General features: G+C 39.4%; 1 protein-coding gene across 3 annotated transcripts; it reads left to right on the top strand.

Annotated features, from left to right (window-relative positions):
• The first annotated feature begins 696 nt into the window (after window positions 1–696).
• On the top strand, window positions 697–21,973 carry rab34.L (RAB34, member RAS oncogene family L homeolog). Of its 3 annotated transcripts, none has more exons than XM_018246117.2 (11): window positions 697–892; window positions 4,600–4,682; window positions 8,495–8,586; window positions 12,108–12,176; window positions 13,147–13,248; window positions 15,031–15,095; window positions 15,770–15,821; window positions 16,373–16,454; window positions 16,925–17,015; window positions 17,260–17,367; window positions 19,552–21,973. In XM_018246117.2, exons 2-11 carry the CDS (start codon window positions 4,629–4,631, stop codon window positions 19,617–19,619), a joined length of 783 nt encoding a protein of 260 aa, XP_018101606.1. In that variant the 5' UTR covers window positions 697–892; window positions 4,600–4,628; the 3' UTR covers window positions 19,620–21,973. The 3 variants fall into 3 exon arrangements, with proteins under 3 accessions (XP_018101606.1, XP_018101608.1, XP_018101607.1); XM_018246119.2 differs by having other exon boundaries at window positions 698–892; window positions 12,111–12,176; XM_018246118.2 differs by lacking the exon at window positions 697–892 and adding an exon at window positions 971–1,343.
• The last annotated feature ends 1,513 nt before the right edge of the window (window positions 21,974–23,486 follow it).

Genomic DNA, 23,486 nt, shown 5'->3' with positions numbered 1-23,486 from the left:
TTTTAAAGGGGTAGTTCGCCTTTTAGTTACATTTTCATATGTTATAGAATGGCTAATTCTAAGCAACTTTTGAACTGGTCTTCATTATTTATTTTTTAAAGTTTGAAAATGATTTGCCTTCTTCTTCGGGACTCTTTCGAGCTTTTGAATAGGGGTCACTGACCCCAAATGCTCTTTAAAGCTATACGTATTGTTATTGCTACTTTTTATCACTGATCTTTCTATTCAGGCCTCTCCTATTAATATTCCAGTCTCCTATTCAAATCAATGCATGGTTGCTAGGGTAATTTGGACCCTAGCAATCATATTGCTGAAATGGCAAACTGGAGAGCTGCTGAATAAAAAACTGAATAACTCAAGAACCACAAATAATTAAAAAAAATGAAACACAATTGCAAATTGTCTCAGAATATCACTTGCTACATCATAATAAAAGTTAGCCAAACCCCAACCAGAAATACAGAGAAAAAGCAAATGCTGATTCAAAGAGCACATACTCTAAACTACTGCAGAATTTGCAGTGGGAAACAACTTGCTTATCCTTGGTAACCATTAGTAACGCTGACTAAAGGAGGATTTTTGATTTTGTAGCAGCCTCCTCACAGCTTGGTGCAGGTGTTATCTATGTGGGTGGGAAATGAGGGCAAATCCTGGGCTGTCCCTGTGCTCTCAGCATGGGGTACTAGTTTACGAGGCTGCCTGCTCTCCCCTGCTCTCCCCTTCCCCCTCACGCAGGACACAATCCAGACCCCCACGCTGCATCTGAGTCACAGTCACATCAGTCCGCCCTCCTCCTCCATCTCCCCGGCTCTGATTCACAGGCCACTGACTCCTCTCACTGTGTTGCCGCTGTTGCTGCTGCGTGGCGCCTGATCCCACACTCTGTGCCGAGGTAAGCCGGGTGGCATCACATTTTTACAGGATTCAGCTGTCATGTGTTGTTTCGTCTATTGGAACCCCCCTTTGCTGATTGCTACACCCTGGTAGAGTTCCATCTAAACTTGATTCCCCTATTACACGCTGTCCCTTTAACTCCAGTGCCAGTTTAGGTGAGAGAGTGCAGAAGGTGGCAGTTGGCCCGCTGCTCTTCTTGTTGTGCGTTTCCCCAAGCGGTTGCTACGCGTCTTTGCGCTGTTCCTCTGAGCTGTCTGTTTGCGCTTTAGATGCGCTTCAGATCCCTTGGAATTTCCTGCTCTCAAATTACTCCAGCAAATCCCCCATCCCCAGTAGAGCGGGGCAGCAGCAGCCTGAGCCTGGGAATTGTCTCGCACTTCTACACAGTCAGTTCGTTGCGTCTCTGGCTCTTTGCTTTCTGAGTTGCATCTGGCGCTGCTGCTAGCGAGGTACAGTATGTCTCTATGTGTGCTGACCCACTCTGGCCCATTTTCTATCCATCCATCACGAGATGGAATCTTACAACTCAAGCAGAGGGAGCTGTAAGGGTAACATGAGATTTTTTCCACTATGCCCTAGATTTGTTATAGAAGGAAAGGCTGAGGCTGAGCAAGTTCCACTCAGTTTCCTCCCACACTCCCATAACCTACATACAGGTGAATTGGCTCCTGATAAATGCCGCTTTTAATGTGTGTATGTTTTAGGGCAGAGACACATGTGGAGATTCGGGGAGATTAGTCATCCAGCGACAAATCGCCTGTTCTTCGGGCGTCCCAAGGCCTTCCCATTGGCTAGAATCGAAATCACTGGTGGGATGGCACTCTGAGTGGTTCGTTTTCCGAAGTTGTCATAACTTTCCTCATGAGGTAATTTTGGGTGACTTCAGGAAAACGAAGTGCTACGAGTGCCATCCCGCCAGCGATTTACATTCTAGACGGCAGGAAGCAGTTTGCGGAGATTAGTCACCCCCAAGAAGAGGAGATTAGTCGCCGGGCAATTTATCTCCCCTAATCTGAGCGTGTGCCAAATTTTTATAAATGATTTTCTTTTTCTCTGTAATAATAAAACAGTACTCTGTACTTGATCCAAACTCGAACTTGAATCCTCGAACGATCAGATCTTTGCATCCATGGCCAGCTTTAAAGGGCACCTGTTGGACAAAAATATTATTTCCAACGCATAATGAGCTTCTGACGTCACGTGCATGCGCATAATAATAACATGGCCGCTCGTACCACTACTGGTGCATGTGGCCAAGCACTAGGGGGGCAATTATTTTTTTTTTAAAAAAACTACTGTTACCCCCAACCAGAGCCCACACCTTTGGTTTGGGATAATATTTTTGCCTAACAAGTATGAAGATCCAAATTACGGAAAGATCCATTTTCGGGTAAACCCCAGGTCCCAAGCGTTCTAGATAACAGGTCCCATACCTGTACAAGGTATGAAGATCTAAATTATGGAATGATCCGTTATCCAGAAAACCCCAGGTCCCAAGCATTCTGGATAACATATCCCATACATGTTCTGTGAAGTAATACTAATACAAGATATAGTGAATAAAGTACCCCCTCTTGTAAAATATAAGGATATTATAAGTTACCGAGGAGTTTCATGACCATATAAAAACACGAGGCCGAAGGCCGAGTGTTTTTATACAGGTCATGGAACTCCGAGGTAACTTATAATATCCTCATATTTTACAACTGGGGGTACTTTATTAATTATAATACACTAATTTAAGTGAGTCATGTGACAGAAATTACATCACTACTCACCGTTTATAACTGATGACATCACTACTCACCGTTTATAAGGATATAATTCGCAAGATATTCATGGCTTTTGTGTATTATACAGATATTACCGTCACACTTAAAGGAGCACAGCAGTGCTGTGAATCACACAAAAACTAAAACCAATTCCAAATTGTCTCAGAATATCACTTTTTACATCATACTAAAAGGTAGCATGATGTAAAGAGTGATATTCTGAGACAATTTGTGATTAGTCATCATTTTTTGTTATTGTTTGTTTTTTTATTTAGCTTTTTATTCAGCAGCTCTCCAGTTTGTAATTTCATCAGTCTGGTTGCTAGGGTCCAAATTACCCAAGCAACCATGTACTGATTTGAATAAGAGACTGGAATGTAAAGAGGAAAGGGCCTGAATAGAAAGATGAGTGATTAAAAAAGTAGTAATAACAATAAGGGGCAAATTTATCAAGGCTATATGTATATTAGTTTATCCCAAAACAGAAAATATAAGTTTATCCAAAAACAAGGCAAGTGAAATCTGTGCACAAATCAGGAACAGAATTAGGACATAATATTTGACATTGAATGTGGCTCATTGTGCCTCTCCATAATTATTCTTGTTTTTGGAGTCCTTATGATTTTGTGCTAAATTTTCCCAAAACAAGGATTTTTTTTGTGTCTGATGGTTTTTGTTTGAATCAGGACTGTCCATCTGGAGTCCCAGTGCCAGATTTACACAGTGGCACAACTAGAGGGACATAGGGCCAGTGCAACATTTGAGTCTTGCCCCCAGTGATACCCAATGCCTTTATCCAAACCTCTTTATTCTCATATATGTTTTATTCCATGCTTATGAAATTATGTTTGGTCCCTTTAAAGGGGTTGGTTACCTTTAAATTAACTTTTAGCATGATGTAGAGAGTGGTATTCTGAGACAATTTGCAATTGGTTGTCATTTTTTATTATTTGTGGTTTTTTGAGTGATTTAGCTTTTTATTCAGCAGTTATTCTCCAGTTTGCAATTTCAGCAATCTTGCTGCAAGGGTCCAAATAACCCTACCGACCATGAATTGTTTTGAATAAGAGACTGGAATACGAATAGGACAGGGACTGAATAGAAAGATGAGTAATAAAAAGTCCCAATATCAATACATTTGTAGCCTTACAGTGCATTGTTTTTTAGATGGGGTCAGTGACCCCCATTTGAAAGCTGGAAAGAGTCAGAAGAGGAAGGCTTAAAAAAACTAAGAAATAAATAATAAAGACCAATTGAAAAGTTGCTTAGAATTAGCTATTCTATGCAGTCAGCACTGGGAATATACACATTAGTTTTGAGCCAAGCCACCAGCTCCTCTACACTGGTACAGTTATCGGACCTGTTATCCAGAATGCTTGGGACCTGGGGCTTTCCCTGTATTGGATCTTTCCATAATTTGGATCTTCATACCTTAAGTTTACTAGAAAATCATGAAAGCATTAAATAAGCCCAATGGGCTGGTTCTGTTATTAATAAGGGTTAATTATATCTTAGTTTGGATCAAGTATAAGGTACTGTTTTATTATTACAGAGAAAAAGCAAATTGGTTTAAAAATTCTGATTATTCCAATAAAATGGAGTCTATGGGAGATGGCCTTTTCGTAATTCAGAACTTTCTGGATAACGGGTTTCCAGATAATGAATCCCATACCTGTACCCATGTATGGGGCAAGGGGGCAGCTGATGGTGGAGCATTACCTTTGGGTAATTAGTAGAGACGAGAGAAAAGCCAGGAACCTTTTCTAACAGAAATGAACCAAGACAAACTGTGCTTAATGTTATTACACAAGCCCCCAGGGGATGCATTTTGCTGAATGCAGAAGCAGACCACATTAACAATCTGAATGACTTGTCCTTTAGATATTTAAATGCTAATTCATTCCTTTGCATTGGTATGTTTTCTTTCCCACAGGAAGTCACCGTGAGCATTAACATCTAATAATGAGCGTCCTTCCTCCGGTACGCAGGGACAGAATTGTAGCAGAGCTACCCCAGGTAAAAATACAGATTTTATCTCTGTGCTTCTCCTGTAAGCAACATCTATTGTTTGTACAAAACTACATATCCGCCACTGGGGGAAATTATGTTGATGTTACTTCATTCCCTCTGAGAGCAGCGTAGTTAAGGTTTAGTTTTCCTTTATTTTTTATTAGGGCTCATATTTATCTGTCCTGCCATTTGGTCTCTAGATCCCAGTTTGCATGCAAGGCTGTGCAGTGAACACATTGCTATAATATAGGAAGCAGACTGTGGCTGCCACATAACCACACCTGCAGATGATGAACACTAATCTGTCTTGAATCATTTGTGCCCATCAGTTGCAGGTAACACTGTTCTAACTGCAGCCACTATCCATACGGCAATATAGTAAGAATTGCAACTCTAGTAACCCACAGCAACCAATCAGATATCTGGTTTCAAACAGCAGAACATTAAAGGGGTTGTTCCCCGTTAAATTAACTTTGCGTATGATGTAGAGAGGGATATTCGAAGGCAATCTGCCATTGGTTTTTATTTTTTATCATTTGTGGTTCTCGGGTAATTTAGCTTTTTATTCAGCAGCTCTTAAAGGAATTGTTCAGTGTAAAAATAAAAACTGGGTAAATAGATAGGCTGTGCAAAATAAACAGTGTTTCTTGTATAGTCAGTTAGCCAAAAATGTAATGTATAAAGGCTGGAGTGACTGGATGTCTAACATAATAGCCAGAACACTACTTCCTGCTTTGCAGCTCCCTTGGTTTCCAAGGTTACCAGGCAGTAACCAATCAGTGACTTGGGGAGGGGGGCACATGGGTCATAACTGTTGCTTTTGAATCTACAAAAAAAGCAACAGGGTTGTTCACCTTTAAATTAAGTTTTAGAATGATGCAGAGAGCGATATTCTGCAAAAATTGTGCAGTTGGTTTTCATTTTTTGTTAGTTGTGGATTTTGAGTTATTTAACTTTTTATTCAGTTCCAGTTTGCCATTTCAGCAATCTGGTTGCTAGGGTCCAAATCACCATAGCAACCATGCACTAATTTGAATAAGAGACTAGAATGTAAATAGGAAAGGGCCTGAATAGAAAGGTGAGTGATAGCAACGTAATAATAACAATAAGGGGCAAATTTATCAAGGGTCAAAGTGAAGATTCAAAGTAAAACATTTTTTTGTGTACTTCGTAATCGAATAGGCCAAAATTCAATTGGAATTTGAAAAAAATGCGACTATTCGAATATTGAAATTTATCATGTACTGTCTCTTTAAAACTTCGACTTCGACCATTGGCCATCTAAAACCTGCTAAATTGCTCTTTTAGCCTATGGGGAACCTCCTAGAACCTATTTGGAGTTTTTTATGGGAAAATGCTTAGATTCGAATTCGATTGGATGAGCTAAAACTTCGATTCAAATCAAATACAGCCTATTCACCCGAAGTTAAAAATTTTGATTTTTTTTTAAATAAATTTAATTTGGTCTTTTTTTATTAGAATTTCGAGGTTATGGGAGTTCAAATAAACTCCCATTATCTGCCCCTAAATGTGTAGCCTTAAAGAGCATTTGTTTTTTAGATGGGGTCAGTGACCCTCATTTCACAGCTGGAAAGAGTCAGAAGAAGCAGGCAAATAATTCAAAAACTATAGAAAACGAAGGCCAATTGAAATTTGCCATTCTGTAACATACTAAAATTAACTTACAGGTGAACCACTCATTTAAAACTAATAAACTAATTTGGTGCTTTAGAATACCTTTACGGTGATACTATTATACATTTTTTATTATGCATTTAATTCTTATACATGCGCTTAAATTACGCAGTCTTATTTTCTGCTACATTTCACCTTTCATTTATTTATGTGAATAAAGGTTTCATTGGTTTTGTAATGTGCAGCCAAGGCTTCATAGCTTTCCAGTGTCCTTTTCATGGATCTAAACCACCCTAGCCTAGAGAAAAAAAGGACTTATTCATTTTGTTGTTAGCATTCCTTTCACTTATTACCCTGCATATGAAATCAATGGGACTCTTTTTGCATATTAATGAATGCAGAAAAAAAAACACCAAAAAGTTATTAAAAATAATAGGAGTGTTTATTCAGTTATGTGAGAGAAGCCAGGATTTTAGCTCTTCCATTGCCAGTCGTGTTACTTAGCTTGTATCCTTGCTCTGCTTGTGTGGTCCCAGATTTTTGGCTTGAGGGTGCAGCCTACATGTCTGAGCAAGCAAATTTAAGCAAGCAATCTAATTCCAGGCAGGATGTAACAGTTACCTCCCCCCAGTTTCTGCCTACATTAGCTGTGCCGGGAACATACACACCACTAGCATTATGTGTGACAAGCATCAATATCAGCACATGGGGGTTAACAGGTGACAAAATTTACACATAGAAAAAGGGGATGTTTTATGGATTCCAAACCAGTTTTATTTGTAAAACAAATTTACAGTTAACTGTGGTAGCATTGCACCTTTTAGTTTGCAAACTAAGCTTCAGAGTTGGTATGATATTTTTACTTTTGCCTTTAGATACACATGGAGGATTGTAAATAATCTTGTCTGCATCATCTTTTTACCACACCAAGTGTCCAATAAGGAGCTGTATATTCAAATGTATTTGGAGTGATGACAGGTGGACATAGGGTTGACACCTGTCCAGTTTAGACCCGGACAACCTGTTTTTTTCAACAGGCAGTACGCTCTGCGATTGACGTGCCTATTGGGCGATCGCCATTTCATAGCCCCCGTTACGTAACCATCCGTCTCTTTACATCCCTGCTCCTGCTGCAATTGATGTCATTGTCCACCCCTCTCCCCAGAGTGAGCAGCGGGGAAAGGTGGCAATGTAGGTGGAAATGGCTGTTTTTTCCAGCTCTATTTTTTATCAGAAGTGACAAAAATGGAAGGGCACAAGGGAAAATTGTCTTCCATAGTGCTCAGCATGTGAAACCCTCAAAATTGCCCTCAAAATAAAACAGTCTTTAAGTATAAGTGCAATCTCTTGTGTGGTGATTGCCATTTAAAAACATGGAAGTCCATGCATGTGGTGACAAATGGATCTTCTTGCTTCCTGTTCCAAGTACACCACCTACTTACACCACCTACTTACACCACCTACTTACGCAGGTTAAGCCCGGAGCTACCGTCATCTCCAAACAGGGCAGTAACTTCAGGGTTCCTACAAAGAGCTATGTTAATTGCTGCAGTGCTACTGTGGCAAAAGTATTGGTGCACACATGTTGCTTACATGTCAACATGGGAAATTATGCCAACCAGAATTTTTAGTGGAAATTTACCTGGATTGCGTTAATTTAACGCTTTGTCCACAGGGACGCTGTAAGTTTGGGCCCGGATATGTGGAAAGGCCACCAAGGAGGGGGCCGCGGGCAGTAGGATTTTAAGGGGCGGCATGCTGCCCAACCACACCCACATTGGCTCAGAAACACTGGGGATGCGCAGAAGATAAAACAGTCTTTTTCATTTCCGGTGAGCCAATTCCCATTGCTCCGGTCCCATTAAAAATTTGAGCGAATAAAAGGGAGGGGACAGGGGAGATGAACGTCAGGCCTAGGGGTGCCCACGATGTAAATCCGGCCCTGAGTCTGGGGAAACATTGTAGGAAAAAAAAAAACCATTGTAATTGCACTCAGATTTGTACTTTGCTTGTAAATGATTCCTAAAATGTGACTCTGATGGCAAGCAATAGAACAAACACTAGGTTTTTATTTTGGCTAAGGCTAAACTGAGATAATACTGTGCACTCCTTTCTATTCAAAAGTTAATTTATGCTTATAATGTCGATAACACAAAGCTTATATTTTACTTTCCCTTTTATAGTGCTTCAAAAAAGAGGCATGTCTGCACACCCGAGAGTCCTTTCCTTCTAAAGTCACTAGTGCCTGCAAGCAGCAACGTACAGGAACTGTGGGGTAAGTGGATTATACAAGCACTAAAGAAACTAACATTCTGCTGTCTAATTGACAATCTAGCCTCTAGAGAACATTGTTTCACTGGTGGCTCGTGATGAGTTTTGTGACCATTGGGAAATATACTGTATATTTTCGAAGACTAGCCTGTATACCAGTGATCCCCAACCAGTAGCTCGCGAGCAACATGTTGCTCTCCAACCCCTTGGATGTTGCTCCCAGTGGCATCAAAGCAGGTGCTTATTTTTGAATTTTAGGCTTGGAGGCATGTTTTGGTTGTATAAAAACAGTTGTACTGCCAAACAGAGCCTCAATGTGGGTTGACAATACGCATAGGGGCTACTAAATGGCCAATCACAGCCCCTATTTGGCACCCCAGGAATATTTTTCATGCTAGTGTTGCTCCCCAACTCCTTTTACTTCTGAATGTTGCTCACGGGTTCCTAATGGTTGGGGATCCCTGCTGTATACAATAACTATGTGCCAAGTTTATGTACATGTACAATGCATAACCAGCATATTAACGCGAAATGTGTCAGTATATTTGCTACAGACAATGGATATTTTAAATAATAACCACAGACATGCCAGTATAATCACAGTTCATTGAAAAACAGGCAATAATCACTCCATTAACTCCGGACATTACAGTAAGATGAATGCTGAAATAAATAGATTGAATGCATTCCCTCACCTACATGTGGCAGAATACCAACACCAAAGTTCTTATTTCCTGCTGCTCTCATGCTGCTTGTCTTTCTGCCTGGCTCCTATAAAAAACCAAGATGGCTGTGCATCCCACAGTGGAATGCACAACCATTTTTTTTCCTCTAGAAGCAGGGAGCTGAGAAGAACCAAGGACAAGCACGAGAATGTGAGACATTTAATCATCAATCTAGCACTGTGAGCTGTGAGGCATGCACAGTTGCAGGGGGGTTGTAAGTGCCCCCCTGGTTCTCTTTGCAGATGTCCATGCAAACACACATGTAATGGTTAGGTGTTCCAACTTTGCTGGCCTTTCTGTAGTTTTATCTTTCCTCCTTATCTTTCCTCCTTATAAATAACATTGGCATCAAACATCATTTTTATTGGTTAGGGTGGAATTATTTTTGCAATTGGGGGGAGGGTGTTGGGGGAAAAAGGTGCTAGATTTCAATTGAGCTCTAGTAGGAGGGACTGAGAAGAGCCTAGGACAAGCAATACAATGTGGGACATTTAAACAATTATCTTGGAGCTTTGCAAATTTCCAGGGGGACCCAAGTGCCCCTATTTGCGGATGCCCATGATGCGATATCAATAGGGGAAGAAAGGTAAAAATATAGGGAGCACATTTTTTCTTCAGGAAAAAGTTGTTAACCCTAATAACAGAGCTACAGTACATTTGTGGTTGCATGCGTCTGTGCTTTTTAAGTAATGTTGCTGGAATGTTTAGTTAATGGAAAGGACCGGGCGGGGTTTGGAGTTTTATACATACATGAATTGCTCCCTCCCGGGGTGGGTTTATTCATCTCCCAGCCAGGCTCTGCCTCATCCAGGCTAATTGGCAGCTAAGCTTCATTTTTTCCAGTGTTGATCAGAGCTGCAGCTTACACTGTGGCTGGATGTCCTGCTGTGGTGACCGCTCTCCTGATGCCTGTGGGACCAGCAAAGCAACTGGACATTACACTCTAACTTATTCAGTGCCAGTGCACCCCCAGGAGATTTCTCTTACTGTGGTGTTTATACAAAGGGCCTTTAGATGTCACTGTGCCCAGACTTATACTGTGCATACTTCATACAGCTTAAAAGTGAAAGTGAAAGCTGACTGTTGTGTAATTCCTGCATGAGAGCCTGCTAATAAAGCACTGTTATACTCTACTGATCCTCGGCTACCAAAACATAACACTTACCACTTCAGGTTTTAGGGGAAAGTGGAGATAAGTATTACAGCAGTGAGGAATATGTCACTGCTTTATATTTTATGTTAATAATAGTCTGGAGATTACTGACTACAATACAAAGGTATTTTTCAGGTTGATAATAGAATAGGATTTTTAGTACCCACTAGACAGTGTGGAAGAGAATTCAGAACTTAGGAAAACAAATCCTTTTGTCCCATTTCTTGGTCCTTCCTTTGGATGATACACACAGGGAACTTCATCCAGGGAAAGAGACAATTTTTTCAAAAAATACCCTTATTGCACAGGGACCACTATGGGTAAAACATATTATTGTGGGTTCTGGCAAATGCCAGAGGGGCTGCTATAAGGTGCCATAGAAAGTCAGTATTTAGTGGGCTGGTGGGGGCTGTTTGAGTCTCTGTTTGGGCTGATTGGGCCTCTGTCTACCTGAAATGCCAGGGCCTATTTTGATTCTCAGTCCAGACCTGGTTGGACTGGGCTGACAGGACACCGGGAAAAATCAGGTGGGCCCTGCTGACCCAGCCCCGCTCCCCACGCTGCTGTATAACCTGCCCTACTGGCCCTGATCGTGTCGCATCAAGAAGGAAAAAAAAGGTGGGGGGCTGGGGCCCCCTGATGCGGCAATCCCAGTAAGACCCGGACCCCCAGTCAGACCCACAGTTCCCACTAATTTGACACCAGTGTGGGAGTGGTGTGCTATTTCGGGTGCCATAAAGTGGGAAGTTTGTGTATTGTGTCCCACTTCTCAAATGTAGAAGGTATAGGATCACCTGGCACAGAACATAAATTCAATGAACCCTCTCAATCCTCTAACCTAAACCTCAAAAATGGCATCCACAAGCTCCTCTGCGCCATTCTGCATAGATAAGTCAGCGTTACTGCCAGGGACACTTTTTCAAGTAAAAGACTATGGGACACATTTACTAAAGGGTGAATTGTGGATGTTTAGAGATTATTCACAGAAAAAACAATTCGACACAACATTGCCTATTTACTAAATGGCAAAGATGACAATTCACAAGCAAAAACCTCAGCCCTAGAGAACTTACGCACCGTTTCACCATTCTCCTGCGAAAATTCTCTAGGAAAATCTGGTAATTTATCAATGTACGAACTTTACCCTTGTGTATTTCGCCAGGTTCAGGCTGGCAAAACTCCCATTATAAAGATAGAGCAGTCACTTTTAAATCCCAATCAACATTGCTCTTTCCATGCTACTTTTCTGCATGGCGAAAATTCTCTAGTGAAAAGTCATCAGAAAAAATTCTCTAAAGAATTTTCTCTACTACTATTGTATGAGGAAATAAACTGGCTAATTCTTGCAGAGAAAATTCACCACAATTCTCTTGAAAAAGTGAACTTAGAATTTTTTAGTAAAAATGGAGACGTGTTGTGAAAATACACCTGGTGAAGTGAGGCGAACTGTGGTGAAGTTGTGTGAAGAGGAAATTCACACTTTAGTAAATGTGCCCCAAAGTGAGGAGGAAGCAGGGAGGGGGGCAGTAGAGGGTAGTTGATGGGGGCTTTTCTATTTAGGGGGTTTCTTTCTCCTTTAAGCACCATGTATATGTTATATATTCACATATTGCTTTCCCCTTTGTATAAATGTCATTCATCGTCCAGCAGATACAAGATCTCCAAAGTGATAGTGGTTGGTGACCTGTCAGTAGGAAAGACGTGCTTGATAAATAGGTAAGAGGAGACTTGTTTTTTTCTGATGTTTTGATGACATAATGACTTTATTGTGTGTGAAAATGGAGTGCAAAATCATGCTCTGTACAGACCATACACAAAGCACTTTGTCATTTCCATAAGGAGGTTGTTCTGGATTGAAAATGTGCAAGGGAAAGTAATGCACAAGGTGCAAGTAGTGCTACATACATAGTCCTAGGGAGAAGCTATATTGTCCACAGAATTCAGATATTTAATGGGGTTGTTCACCTTTGAGCTAAGTTTTTCTATGATGAAGAGGGTCATATTCTAAGAGTGTTTATAATTAGTTTTCATTTTTTTTTTACTTATTCAGGTTTTTGTTTAGCAGCTCTCCAGTTTGAAATTCCAGCTGTTATTTGGTTGCTAGGGTCCAGATTATCCAACTAACCAGGCAGCGGTTTGAATTAGATACTGCAAGATGAATAGGAGAGGGCCTGAACAGTAAGAGAAGTAATAAAAAGTAAATAACAATAAAATTGTAGCCACCATTTGACAGTTGGAAAGAGGCAGAAGAAAAACACAAATAGAGTAAAAAATGAAGGCCAGCTGAAAAGTTACTAAGACTAGGACATTCTATAACATATTAAAAGAAAGTTAACTTAAAGGTGAACAAGCCTGTTATCTGTTTCTCAGCTGTGAGGAAATGGGCAACACCAGTAGTGCATTATACATGGCCTTCTTTCCTCCAACTCCCACATCAATGCATGTGAAGGGCAGTCGGTGTCTGGTCATGCCAGGAGCCCACCAGAAAACCTTAGACCGGAGGCACAAATTATTTTTCCTCCTCTTTCAATCCCTTTAAACCTCTTTTTATCTTAGTCCCCCAGAGGCTGGTTCCCCAAACTCCCTATCTTGCTCTTCTGCATTTATGCCCCATTATAGATACTGATTTAGATACTGAGTACAGATTTGTAATAATTTGGTAACCACATTTTTTTCTTGACTTAAGGTTTTGTAAAGACACATTTGATAAGAATTATAAAGCAACAATTGGAGTGGACTTTGAGATGGAGCGATTTGAAATTCTAGGGGTGCCATTCAGCTTGCAGCTGTAAGTACCAAGCAAATTCATTAACTTTCTGCTAATGGGCAATATTGCTTTCTTAAATTTACTGTAGTTATAGGGGAGCGCTTAATCCCTTAAACAAAATTAGCTAACTTTCCCTCAAGAGTCCTTGTTTTTGGCCCTTTTAAAAAAAAACAAGTTCAGCTCTTAAATGTACGCAAACTTCATAGAACAAAACATGTATGTTTAATATGCGGCATGTTCATTTCCAGGCTTCACTTTCCTGCTCCTGCGCTATCAACCCATGCTTACATTTTCTGATTTGCTACTGAGGAGTAAGCACTGTTTCTGTCTGTCCTGACACTTAATTTAATCATTTTAAAAAATTAAATGGAGCTCACATCTACTTTACCCTAGGACCAAATCATAGCCGTTTATTGGGGTGGTTGTGCCTTTGGATTACTAACACGATAGAAAACAGCAAAGACTAAAAGATCCAGATTCTTGGCACTCGGACTGCTTTTACCTCAATATTTGCCAACCACAGCATTTTGCTAGTAGAGGTGAGATGATCAAGTGAGCTCAAGGCAGGCCAACAGAAATGTACTATTTATTCAGTTTCGAAGACACTTTAAAATTATGCTAGAAAACTACAAAGACAAAAAGATCCAGATTCTGGGAGCTCTGACCAATTTTATTAACAAAAAAAGTCTATCTAGACCTCTTACCCCATTGGTGTTGTGAACATATAAGGCACACCCATATATACATGTATATTGCACCTTTCCTGGGTCCCCCTACTAATACTGTGAAACAATAAAGAATTTTACATGTATTCAACATCAGAATACATATAAATTCTGTGATCCTCTGCATAAAGATATTAAGGAACCTCAGTCGCCAAATTTGGAATAATTTCACTGTCACCACCTGTCATCACCGCCAGATCCGCTTGGCATGAGTGTTTTCACTTGTGTCACTCACCATCAGACTTTTGTATCACCGGCCTGATACATGTCCTCTGGCCAGGAAACCAATTGCTGACATACGTTTTACTTCAAAACACGAAGGCACACGGGGTAATGCATCAAGAATGGGCAAAATTGCCAATGGGCAGTAACCAATGTCAGACACTCAGGTTGTTGCATTCTTTTTTCTACTTGCAGTTGACTTTAAAAAGCTAATTGGTTTCTATGGGTAACTGCCAATGAGCAAATTTGCCCAGTGTTGATAAATGAGACCTATTGTGTTCCCCTGTTTTTTTCAAGGCATGCAGTTGATTTTAAAATGTGATGTGTACATGTAAAATAATTTTTTTTTCCCATACGTAAAATTATTTACAGTTTCACAGGTAATGTGTTTAGTAGGGTGAAACAGGGAAGGTGCAATATACAGTGCTACGCAATATGTTGGTGCTATATAAATACATGTTAATAATAATAATAATAATAATAATAATAATAATAATACATGTATATAGGTGTGCCTTATATGTTCACAACACCAATGGTGCCCAGAATCTGGATCTTTTGGTCTTTGTAGTTCTCTAGCATCATTTTAAAGTGTCTTTGAAACTGAATGAATTGTACATTTCTATTGGCCTGCCTTGAGCTAATAGCAAAATGCTGTGATTGGCAAACACTGAGGTGAAACCTGTATGCCCTCACATGTTCTTAAGAGCACATATCAGTGTTACATGCTCACAGCCAGAGAAGAATGCCTTATACTCGGCAGATACAGGGGTATTGGGTAAACAAGCAATTCTGTCTTAGGCTGAAGACTGATTTGTGTCTGTTCATCACAAAGTGAAAACTTCATGTTCTGTAGGTGGGACACAGCAGGGCAAGAGAGATTTAAATGCATCGCTTCTACATATTACAGAGGGGCCCAAGGTATGTTTTTATTTTTGGTTCAAATCTGTTTGAGATATATATAAAGACATTGATTACCGGCACTCACCTCCACCATTAACCAATTTCGCCGGGTGCTAACCAAGTTCAATATACAGTCCAGTAGAGAAAGGAAGCACTCACTGCATAAAGGTTTTTTTGAAAAGTCCTTTACTAGATCATATAAACATCTACGCGTTTCGGTACCTCAAGGAACCGTCATCCTGAGTGCTTCCTTTCTCTACTGGACTGTATATATATATATATATATATATATATATATATATATATATATATATATATATATATATATATATATATATATATATATATATATATATATATATATATTTATACAAACATGCTATATATTGTTATAAGGTGTATTACATGTCCACGTTCTAAAAAATAAATAAAAAACTAAACTGTCCTTGGTAATTTCCTTCCTCTTGCTGAAGGCTTGCTCATTGGAGGACAGTAACAAAGCCAAAAATACAGACAGTCAGAGGAAGTAGCAGTAGGAATCAGTGGTTGTTTTAATCTTAAATGCCTTGACTATATTTGTCATTTTTAACAGTGCTTTTCAGTGCTGAAAAAAGGGTGATAAGGAAGGCCACAGATATATATATATCTGCTATATTTCTCCTATCACTTATCTCTCTATTCCTCTGTTGCAGCTATAATCATTGCCTTCGATTTGACTGATGTTTCCTCCTTAGAACACACCAGGTAAGCAGAAGAGTATTTATTGTTATTATTCTTCATATAGTGCCAACATATTACACAATGTTGTTTAAAGTTAAAGTGTTACCGTTTATAGCCGGATATCAGATTCTCAACAAGCTAGCTGTTGGCTCAATTTAAAATTCACTTCAACAACAGATAATTCAAAATGAATTCTTAAGTCACAAAGTGGATTCCTAGACCTGATCTGTGTCACCATGGAGAAAGGTTACAAATCCCTGGTCTAGACTTATTGAACAAAAGTATGCTAGAAAGGCTGCTGTACTGAAATCATGTACAAAAGCTGACAGTATTAAATCCTGGCTGCATAGACTGCTCAGTAATTTCTATGATGAGGGTGTTTGTGGTTTGCAACTGGTATGTACTGTTACTCGCGGTAACAGTCCTGAATAGTATCTAAAGCCATTTATCAATCTAACACTGGCCAGAATTGGTCATTACATTTCTAAACTGTGATGAAAGTTAAATACTTTAGTGACATGTGGCATGTTCATTTATGGCCATGCAAGAATAACTTTGCTTTACCTAATTGGCAGGCAGTGGCTACAAGATGCACTAAAGGAAAATGACCCTTCATCTGCGCTCCTTTTCCTAGTGGGATCAAAGAAGGACCTCAGTGTAAGTTTTAATGTTTTTTTTGTGTGAATAATTCAGTATAGTAACATACCATTTTATCTACAGTATATGGCAGGCTTTTCAGGCTTACCGTAACACTTACTCACATAGACTCAGATATATCAACATATTCTATTTATTTGGAATTAGGCAGATTTCACAAGGATTTAATGCCAGTATGATTAGATCAGATAATAGAGCAGGTATGATTCAGTCTCCAATTTCTTCTTTATTGCTGTAAGATTCAGTAGGTGTCTGTGTTACACCCCATGTGCATAATCCAAGGAAAATAATTGAATCAAAACAGCTCCAGACAGTAATTTTCAACTGCAATTTGTTTAATTCAGCAGTGTAGGCACACTACATGTTTCGGGCAGAGCCCTTTATCAAGTGGGATCTATGATTAGATCAGATGTACTGAAAATACACTCTCTGTACTCAATGTAATTAATTGTTTGTGTTCTTCTCTCTAGTCCCCAGCTCAGTATGCACTTATGGAAAAAGATGCCATAAAGGTTGCAAAGGAAATGCAGGCCGAGTATTGGTCTGTGTCTTCACTAACAGGTAAGCTGTGACTGAGTAAGAAAGAAAACATTACCTGCATGTAGTGGGGTTGGCTAATCGGGTAATAAGCATCTGATTTTATCTGGCTCAAGTATTACAGGGAAACTAAATGCTGATGATGTAGTATGTATAAAACATTTATTTATGCACATTTAAAGGTCTATACATGGGCTGGTGTATTGCTTGGCTATACCTGGTTATTTATCATAAATATACAACTGCATTAAAACATCTCTTTTTTCAGGTGAAAATGTGAAGGATTTCTTCTTTCGTGTGGCATCCTTAACCTTTGAGACTAGTGTGCTGGCAGAGTTGGAGAAGACTAATGCAAGAAGGATCGGGGAAGTTGTGCGTAAGTAGATTGGAGAGCAGAACATGTTTTTTCTATGTTCTAATGAGCAGGTCCCACTTACCTCCTGTATTAGTATTTGTATGTAATTTGCATGTCTCATGCTTACATCCTTCTGCTGCCAAATATGTTGCTTGTTGATAATAATCCTACTAAAGATGTATTTTTATATCTATACCATTTTTTATTTAATGCACTTACTATTTCATTGTACCCTTCAGTCTGAACCTTCTTTGTGCCCAGCACAGCATAGTTCACTTGAACAGCCATGAAATACAACAGGTCTGTGATGGTTATACCTGCAATGTGGCCTTGGTAGTTTGGAAAAATAAATTAGTTATTGACGGCACCAGTCAATGGTTTCTCCCATACAATCTAAATGGGTTTCAGGGAGATCTTTAAGAAACTGAGTTTCCCAAGTTTTTCAGTTTGCTCAGGGTTTGGAAAAATATCAGACTCAGCAGAAAAGAAGTTTACAGAAAAGGAAGGTTAATTTACATTAAGCATATTACACTAGTTAGAACAATTTCAAGCACTAAACTTTAAAGGTTTACTAAGTTTTTGAAAGTTCTTTACAGTAGTTTCTGAAATTAGTTTCTTATTCACTCATAAACACAGTCTGATGTTTTACATAACAACTTTAGTCTTGGCACAGGAACTTGGGGATGGGTTTGCTGCCAAGCTGAACATGAACTGCATACAGAACAGCTGGGCATGAGGGTAGGAACGCACTGACCACTCTCAAATAGTACTGGAGCTGATGAGAGATGACAGTTGGGTTGTATTACCCAGCTATGTAATATGATAATCATCTAAAGACCAGTGTGTTATTTGCAGGAGGGCAGCACGATTGTCATGCTGTTAACATTTTTTAATGTATAATGGTCAAGTACAAGTAATAATTGAGCAATATTGCTTTAGTCTACTCCTGAAGTCCATCTGGTTGTATTTTCTGAAAGCAGACACAGTAGTGTAGGAGGATTAGGAGTTTTGTAACACAAGGAGAAGCTTGGTTGGAAGAGGCACACACCCTATACATGAATGGGAAGGAGAAAAAACAGGCATGGAGCTGAAAAGCTGCTGTAGGATATCTGACATGCATGATCAGAATGGACATGTGTACCTTTCCCCATACAAACACAAACATTTATCTACCATTGGCTGTATCTGTAAATATGTAAGGTGAGCATATGTTAATTGTACAGCAGTTGACAGTAAACAAGAACATCAGTAGGCCAGTTACCATTTCATCATAACAAGAGTAAACATGGCTTCCAAAACACAAAATGGCTTAGTTCCCTGGCTCAAATAACTGTGAGCTCTAGGGCCCCTTTTGCCATAAAGTAACCCAAAACTTTTTTATGTCCCTGCCAATGAATCACTCAGTTCTCTTCGTAAGGAATTCCACAATATTCCCGCACTGATGTTGACAACCTCCGTCTCATGAATGTCCTGCTCTCTTTTGTTTTTCCTAGACAACAAACGCTCAATAGACACATTTTTCTGTTGGGATTTGATAACTTGGATTTGTTAAAGCTGGTTATTTCTCATCCGATGTGCCTTGGTTCTTTTTCAACTATTTTACAGTTATTAAGAGATCTTCCCCAAAAAAAGGGCCCATTTGATCTTATACCCTGCATCCAAGTACACGGGCATTACCTTAGCTATTCTCTAATCTTATTCATATTTGTGTTTGTTATAAATAAAATTGGGTATTTCCTCCTGTCCTTCTACAAACATATCTGGTCTTCTCCCTGTATGTAGTGGTTAATATACTGCCAAGGGGTTGTCTGACTGTTCCTACAGAGATTTTTCTGGCACCACAGACTGCTACATTGATCCATTTATGGATTACAACATCATTTTATCCATTCATTTATCATTGGCCCCATGTAGAAGAGTAAATATTTGTCCCTTGGTATTGAAACATTTGGGCAGTTTAGCCAATATTAATATTTAAAGGTATGGGACAATATATTTATCATATGACTAGCAGTCATTTAGTCATGTGCTTGAAAAGGAGAACTGTTTTCAGATTCTTTATTTCTAGGTATGGAACCATACCATTACATTTGCCAGCTCCAGGGAATCCCAAAAACAGCCACTCTGTTTTAAACATTTCTTAAGAAATCTTTTAAAATGTGCCCATTTTCCAAACCACCTACATATTATTTTCTCTAATTTCAGGCATAAACAGCAATGAAAGAAACTTGTACCAATGCACCAAGAAAAACAAAGCCAACTGCTGCCAGTGAATCCTTTTTGCCAACATATTTGATATTTGCACTCAGCATCTGAAGACCAAAGTATTTTATAGTCCAATTTTAGAGAGCAAATGAATCCAGCGACCCTGCAGCTCTACTCTGTTCTAGGAGACGGCAAAGGGGTTTTCTAATGGACATACACTATTCCCAGTACGGCCAGACAGGACAGCAGCACATTGCTGCACAGAAATGGAGTGCTCAAACCTTGTGCACAATCCTTTTGGATCAGGTGCTCAGCAGTGATTAGCCCAACCTGCCTCGGGTCAAGGGAATACTATGCATTATCCAGTAACTGCAGTACTCTGATAATTATTCCATATTATAATTTTATTTGCTCATTAGCTCATGTAGACAAAAATGGCAACGTTTCGGGCTTCACAGGGCCCGTTATCAAGCTTGATAAAGGGCCCTGTGAGGCCCGAAACGTTGCCATTTTTGTCTACATGAGCTAATCAGCCAATAAAATTATAATATGGAATAATTACCAGAGTGCTGCAGTTACTGGATAATGCATAGCAGCACATTGCTGGACATAGAACAACAATGAACTGCATTGATCATGCAATTTAACTAAAGTTATTCTTATAGTTCATCATTATATGTTACCATGTATTTTAACACATATATACTTTGATATTCAAAAATGCATATTTTTATGTTGTTTTTCTGGAGTTCAGGTTAGCAGCTGGTGGGGAACCAATTCCTGAATTTGGAGCAACTCCCTGAGAAAAGAACTTTATGCAAATAATTATTCCCAGTTGCTGTGTGAAATGTGTGGGAATCCTTACCAATACATAGAAGGCTGATTTATTTTAAAGCATGTGGAGGTTTTACTACAGTCTCATATTCAATTTCATTAGCCAACAGTTGCCATAAAGTCAGCATTTTGGGGCTGTACAACCACCCCCCACTCTCCCTGGTGCTTCTCGTCATTTATGAGAATAATTACAACTTTGTGACAGGTGGTGTTTGGGCCAAAAAACTCAAACATAAAATTTTTGGCCACACACACTGCCTGCACAAGCAGTGACAGCTTCTATTCACAGAAATGGCAGGAGACAAAGTCTATTGACGTGTTTCATAGACATTAAAGAGGGGAATATCAATGTTGCCATATGTTTTAGGTACACCCAGTGGAGTGAGAGTTGCCCCTGAAAAGAACAGAGCAGTTTAATCCCATTTAGCTGTCCACACCTACAATTAAAAATGCCACAGACTGCAACAATCCTAGATATAATATAGTAAATGGGACTGTAACTAGAAATGTAAAATGCAAGTCTTATGCAAAGATTATGTAATATGCATCATTCCTTAAAACTTTGAAAGAAGCCTCACAAATAATTCTGCCAGTAATTTCTAACTAGGCTTTCCACTCACATTATTTTAATGTTCAGCAAAGCATAATGTCATAGGTTATTTTAGCCGTATTATTATTATTATACTATATATGTTTTATATTTGAGTCAAAATTCAAAAATGAAAAGCCATAATTGCTATAAAGAGGCACTGTTCAAAAACTCGGTACACTAGTTTCTCCCCTTAAAATGCAAGTGGGGTTTTCTGAGTTTGTTCCTATTATATTCTTAATACACATGACGAAACCTTCACCCAGTCACCCATAATAACAGGCCCATCACCTGCTCTAAGTAATTTGCACCAAAATCACAGGTTCCATTGAAAAAGCTTCACCTGAAATCCTCAGAAGCAGGGGAGCTGGGAGCAACATTGGGGGGCTAAATGAGTCGTGGCTTTGGCAATCGGACCCAAGATGCACCCTGATGGCTCCAGATCCGTTGTGGCAAAATTTTTGCAAATGCTTGAGAAAAAGCCTGCGTGATTAAGTCATAGTGGCTTGTCATTAAAGTAACTGGTGGTTAGTTGAAGTGCTTGAGCCAGGCTCATTGTAACAACTTCTCATGCCATTCAGCAACTACCTGCGCCTCCATCTCTTCTCAGTTATACTAATGCCACCAAACAGGCCTTGTGTCCAGTATTAATATATTCAAATGCAAAGCACCCAAATGACACTCAAATAGCCCATGTTCTCAGTAACGGCCCCAAGAAAGTGTGTTCTAATTGGCTGTTTACGGAGTATGGTAATTAAAAATGTAAACTATGCAAGATTATCCACAGCCTTAAATTATACACGTTGCTTACAATGCAGTATATCATATCTTCAGTGGTTCTCCTATCTATGATACCCCCACCCCATCTGTTATTTGAAAATGTTTAACTCTTTTCCTACCATGGGGGGCTGGCCCCTCTGGCAATGAAGAGGTTGAGCTTTTTATATGTGAGATGTTTAAAGATGCATTGATCTTTCTAAATAAAATCCGGAAAGATTTCATAAGGCTCCGAGTTTTGTGTGAATATTCTCATATTGACCAAAGGGGTCGCTCCAAGCTCACAGACCTATGAGACTGCGCCTAAACTTTCTCAGTCCACAGCGTCCCCACTGCACATAATAAATGGTACCAAGAATTCAGACGGCACTCCGGTAAAAGGAAGGCAGATTTATTGCAGTAACCTGCAAAATTCATACACTTTACGCGTTTCGGGAATGGATCTCTTAATAATAAGCATACCATAATGGCCAGGCGACCGTATTATATACAAAAGGCGTACAGCGACCTCTGTTGGGCTCACCAAGGCATCATAGTTAAATCAATATAAGGTTGTCCTTGGTGTATAAATCCATGTGTAAGTGCTTCTCAACAGGCTGCACTCCCCGTGCCGCAATGCTAGAAATTTCCAAGTAGATATAGATAGTACCCGGAGAGCACACTTTGTCTTTAAAATCTCATATCTTTATTTGCAGAAAATCGTGCACTACATGTATCAGCTACATCGGTATTCATCAGGTGCATAAAGTACAATGGCACAGCAAACTAGTATTTAAACCCTCACCTCACCAACAATTAGCACCCGCTCCATAGTGGAGCCAGGTACATCAATAAACATAAGAACAAACAGTACTGCCATCTTGTGGCCTACTCCTTAACTTACACCATCAATAGTAGCTATTGTATTATAACAATTAATGTATCATATTCACAATTTATATACATATAATACACAAAAGCCATGAATATCTTGTAAATTATATCCTTATAAACGGTGAGTTCTGATGTCATCAGTTATAAACGGTGAGTTCTGATGTCATTGCAGTCACATGACTCACTGAAATTTGTGTATTATAATAAATAAAGTACCCCCTGTTGTAAAATATGAGGATATTAGAAGTCACCTCGGAGTTCCATGACCTGTATGAAAACACTCGGCCTTTGGCCTCGTGTTTTTATATGGTCATGAAACTCTTCGGTAACTTATAATATCCTTATATTTTACAAGAGGGGGTACTTTATTCACTATATATACTTATAGGTAACAAAGTAGTCTCCTACCAGTATCATATCAAAAAGTATTCAATCCAGTATAAGATAAAGTGTATATAAAGTCCATATAAAGTCCAGAGTATGTCTGAAAAAAATGGCATTCTGTTATAAAAAAACATTTATAGCTCATTGCTTCATTCATTCCACGAGGTTCAACTGTGTCCATTTTATGTATCCACCTCGACTCAGTTTGTAAAGAAGCGTTTTCTATCCCCCCCCTCTCTGGGGCATATGTACTTTCCCTAGACGTACTCCATGTCAGTACGTTACGGGATAGCCCCTCCTCCCTGCTCCAATTAGAAGGAACCTCCCCAAGCCTTTAAAAGGCCAACCACACCCACCTACCGGCGTCTTTTTTTTCCTTCTCTTATGCTCTTGGCTTTGTTCTCTGAACAAAGGCCTCAATCATTAGAAGCAAATTTTTGTTTTTCTCTTTTACGCCTAGGAAAGCATTAGGCCTGCC

Source organism: Xenopus laevis, chromosome 2L (assembly GCF_017654675.1).
Source record: "Xenopus laevis strain J_2021 chromosome 2L, Xenopus_laevis_v10.1, whole genome shotgun sequence".
Taxonomy (NCBI): Eukaryota; Metazoa; Chordata; class Amphibia; order Anura; family Pipidae; genus Xenopus; species Xenopus laevis.
This window is presented reverse-complemented; position numbering and strand designations above follow the sequence as displayed.

What these genes read in the sequence shown, in the direction of transcription:
- rab34.L (XM_018246117.2), top strand. Translation starts at nt 4,629, where the DNA reads ATGAGCGTCCTTCCTCCGGTACGCAGGGACAGAATTGTAGCAGAGCTA. An exon ending in AAGACGTGCTTGATAAATAG is followed by an intron (nt 12,177 to 13,146) that starts GTAAGAGGAGAC and finishes TCTTGACTTAAG; the next exon opens with GTTTTGTAAAGACACATTTG. An exon ending in GTGCCATTCAGCTTGCAGCT is followed by an intron (nt 13,249 to 15,030) that starts GTAAGTACCAAG and finishes CATGTTCTGTAG; the next exon opens with GTGGGACACAGCAGGGCAAG.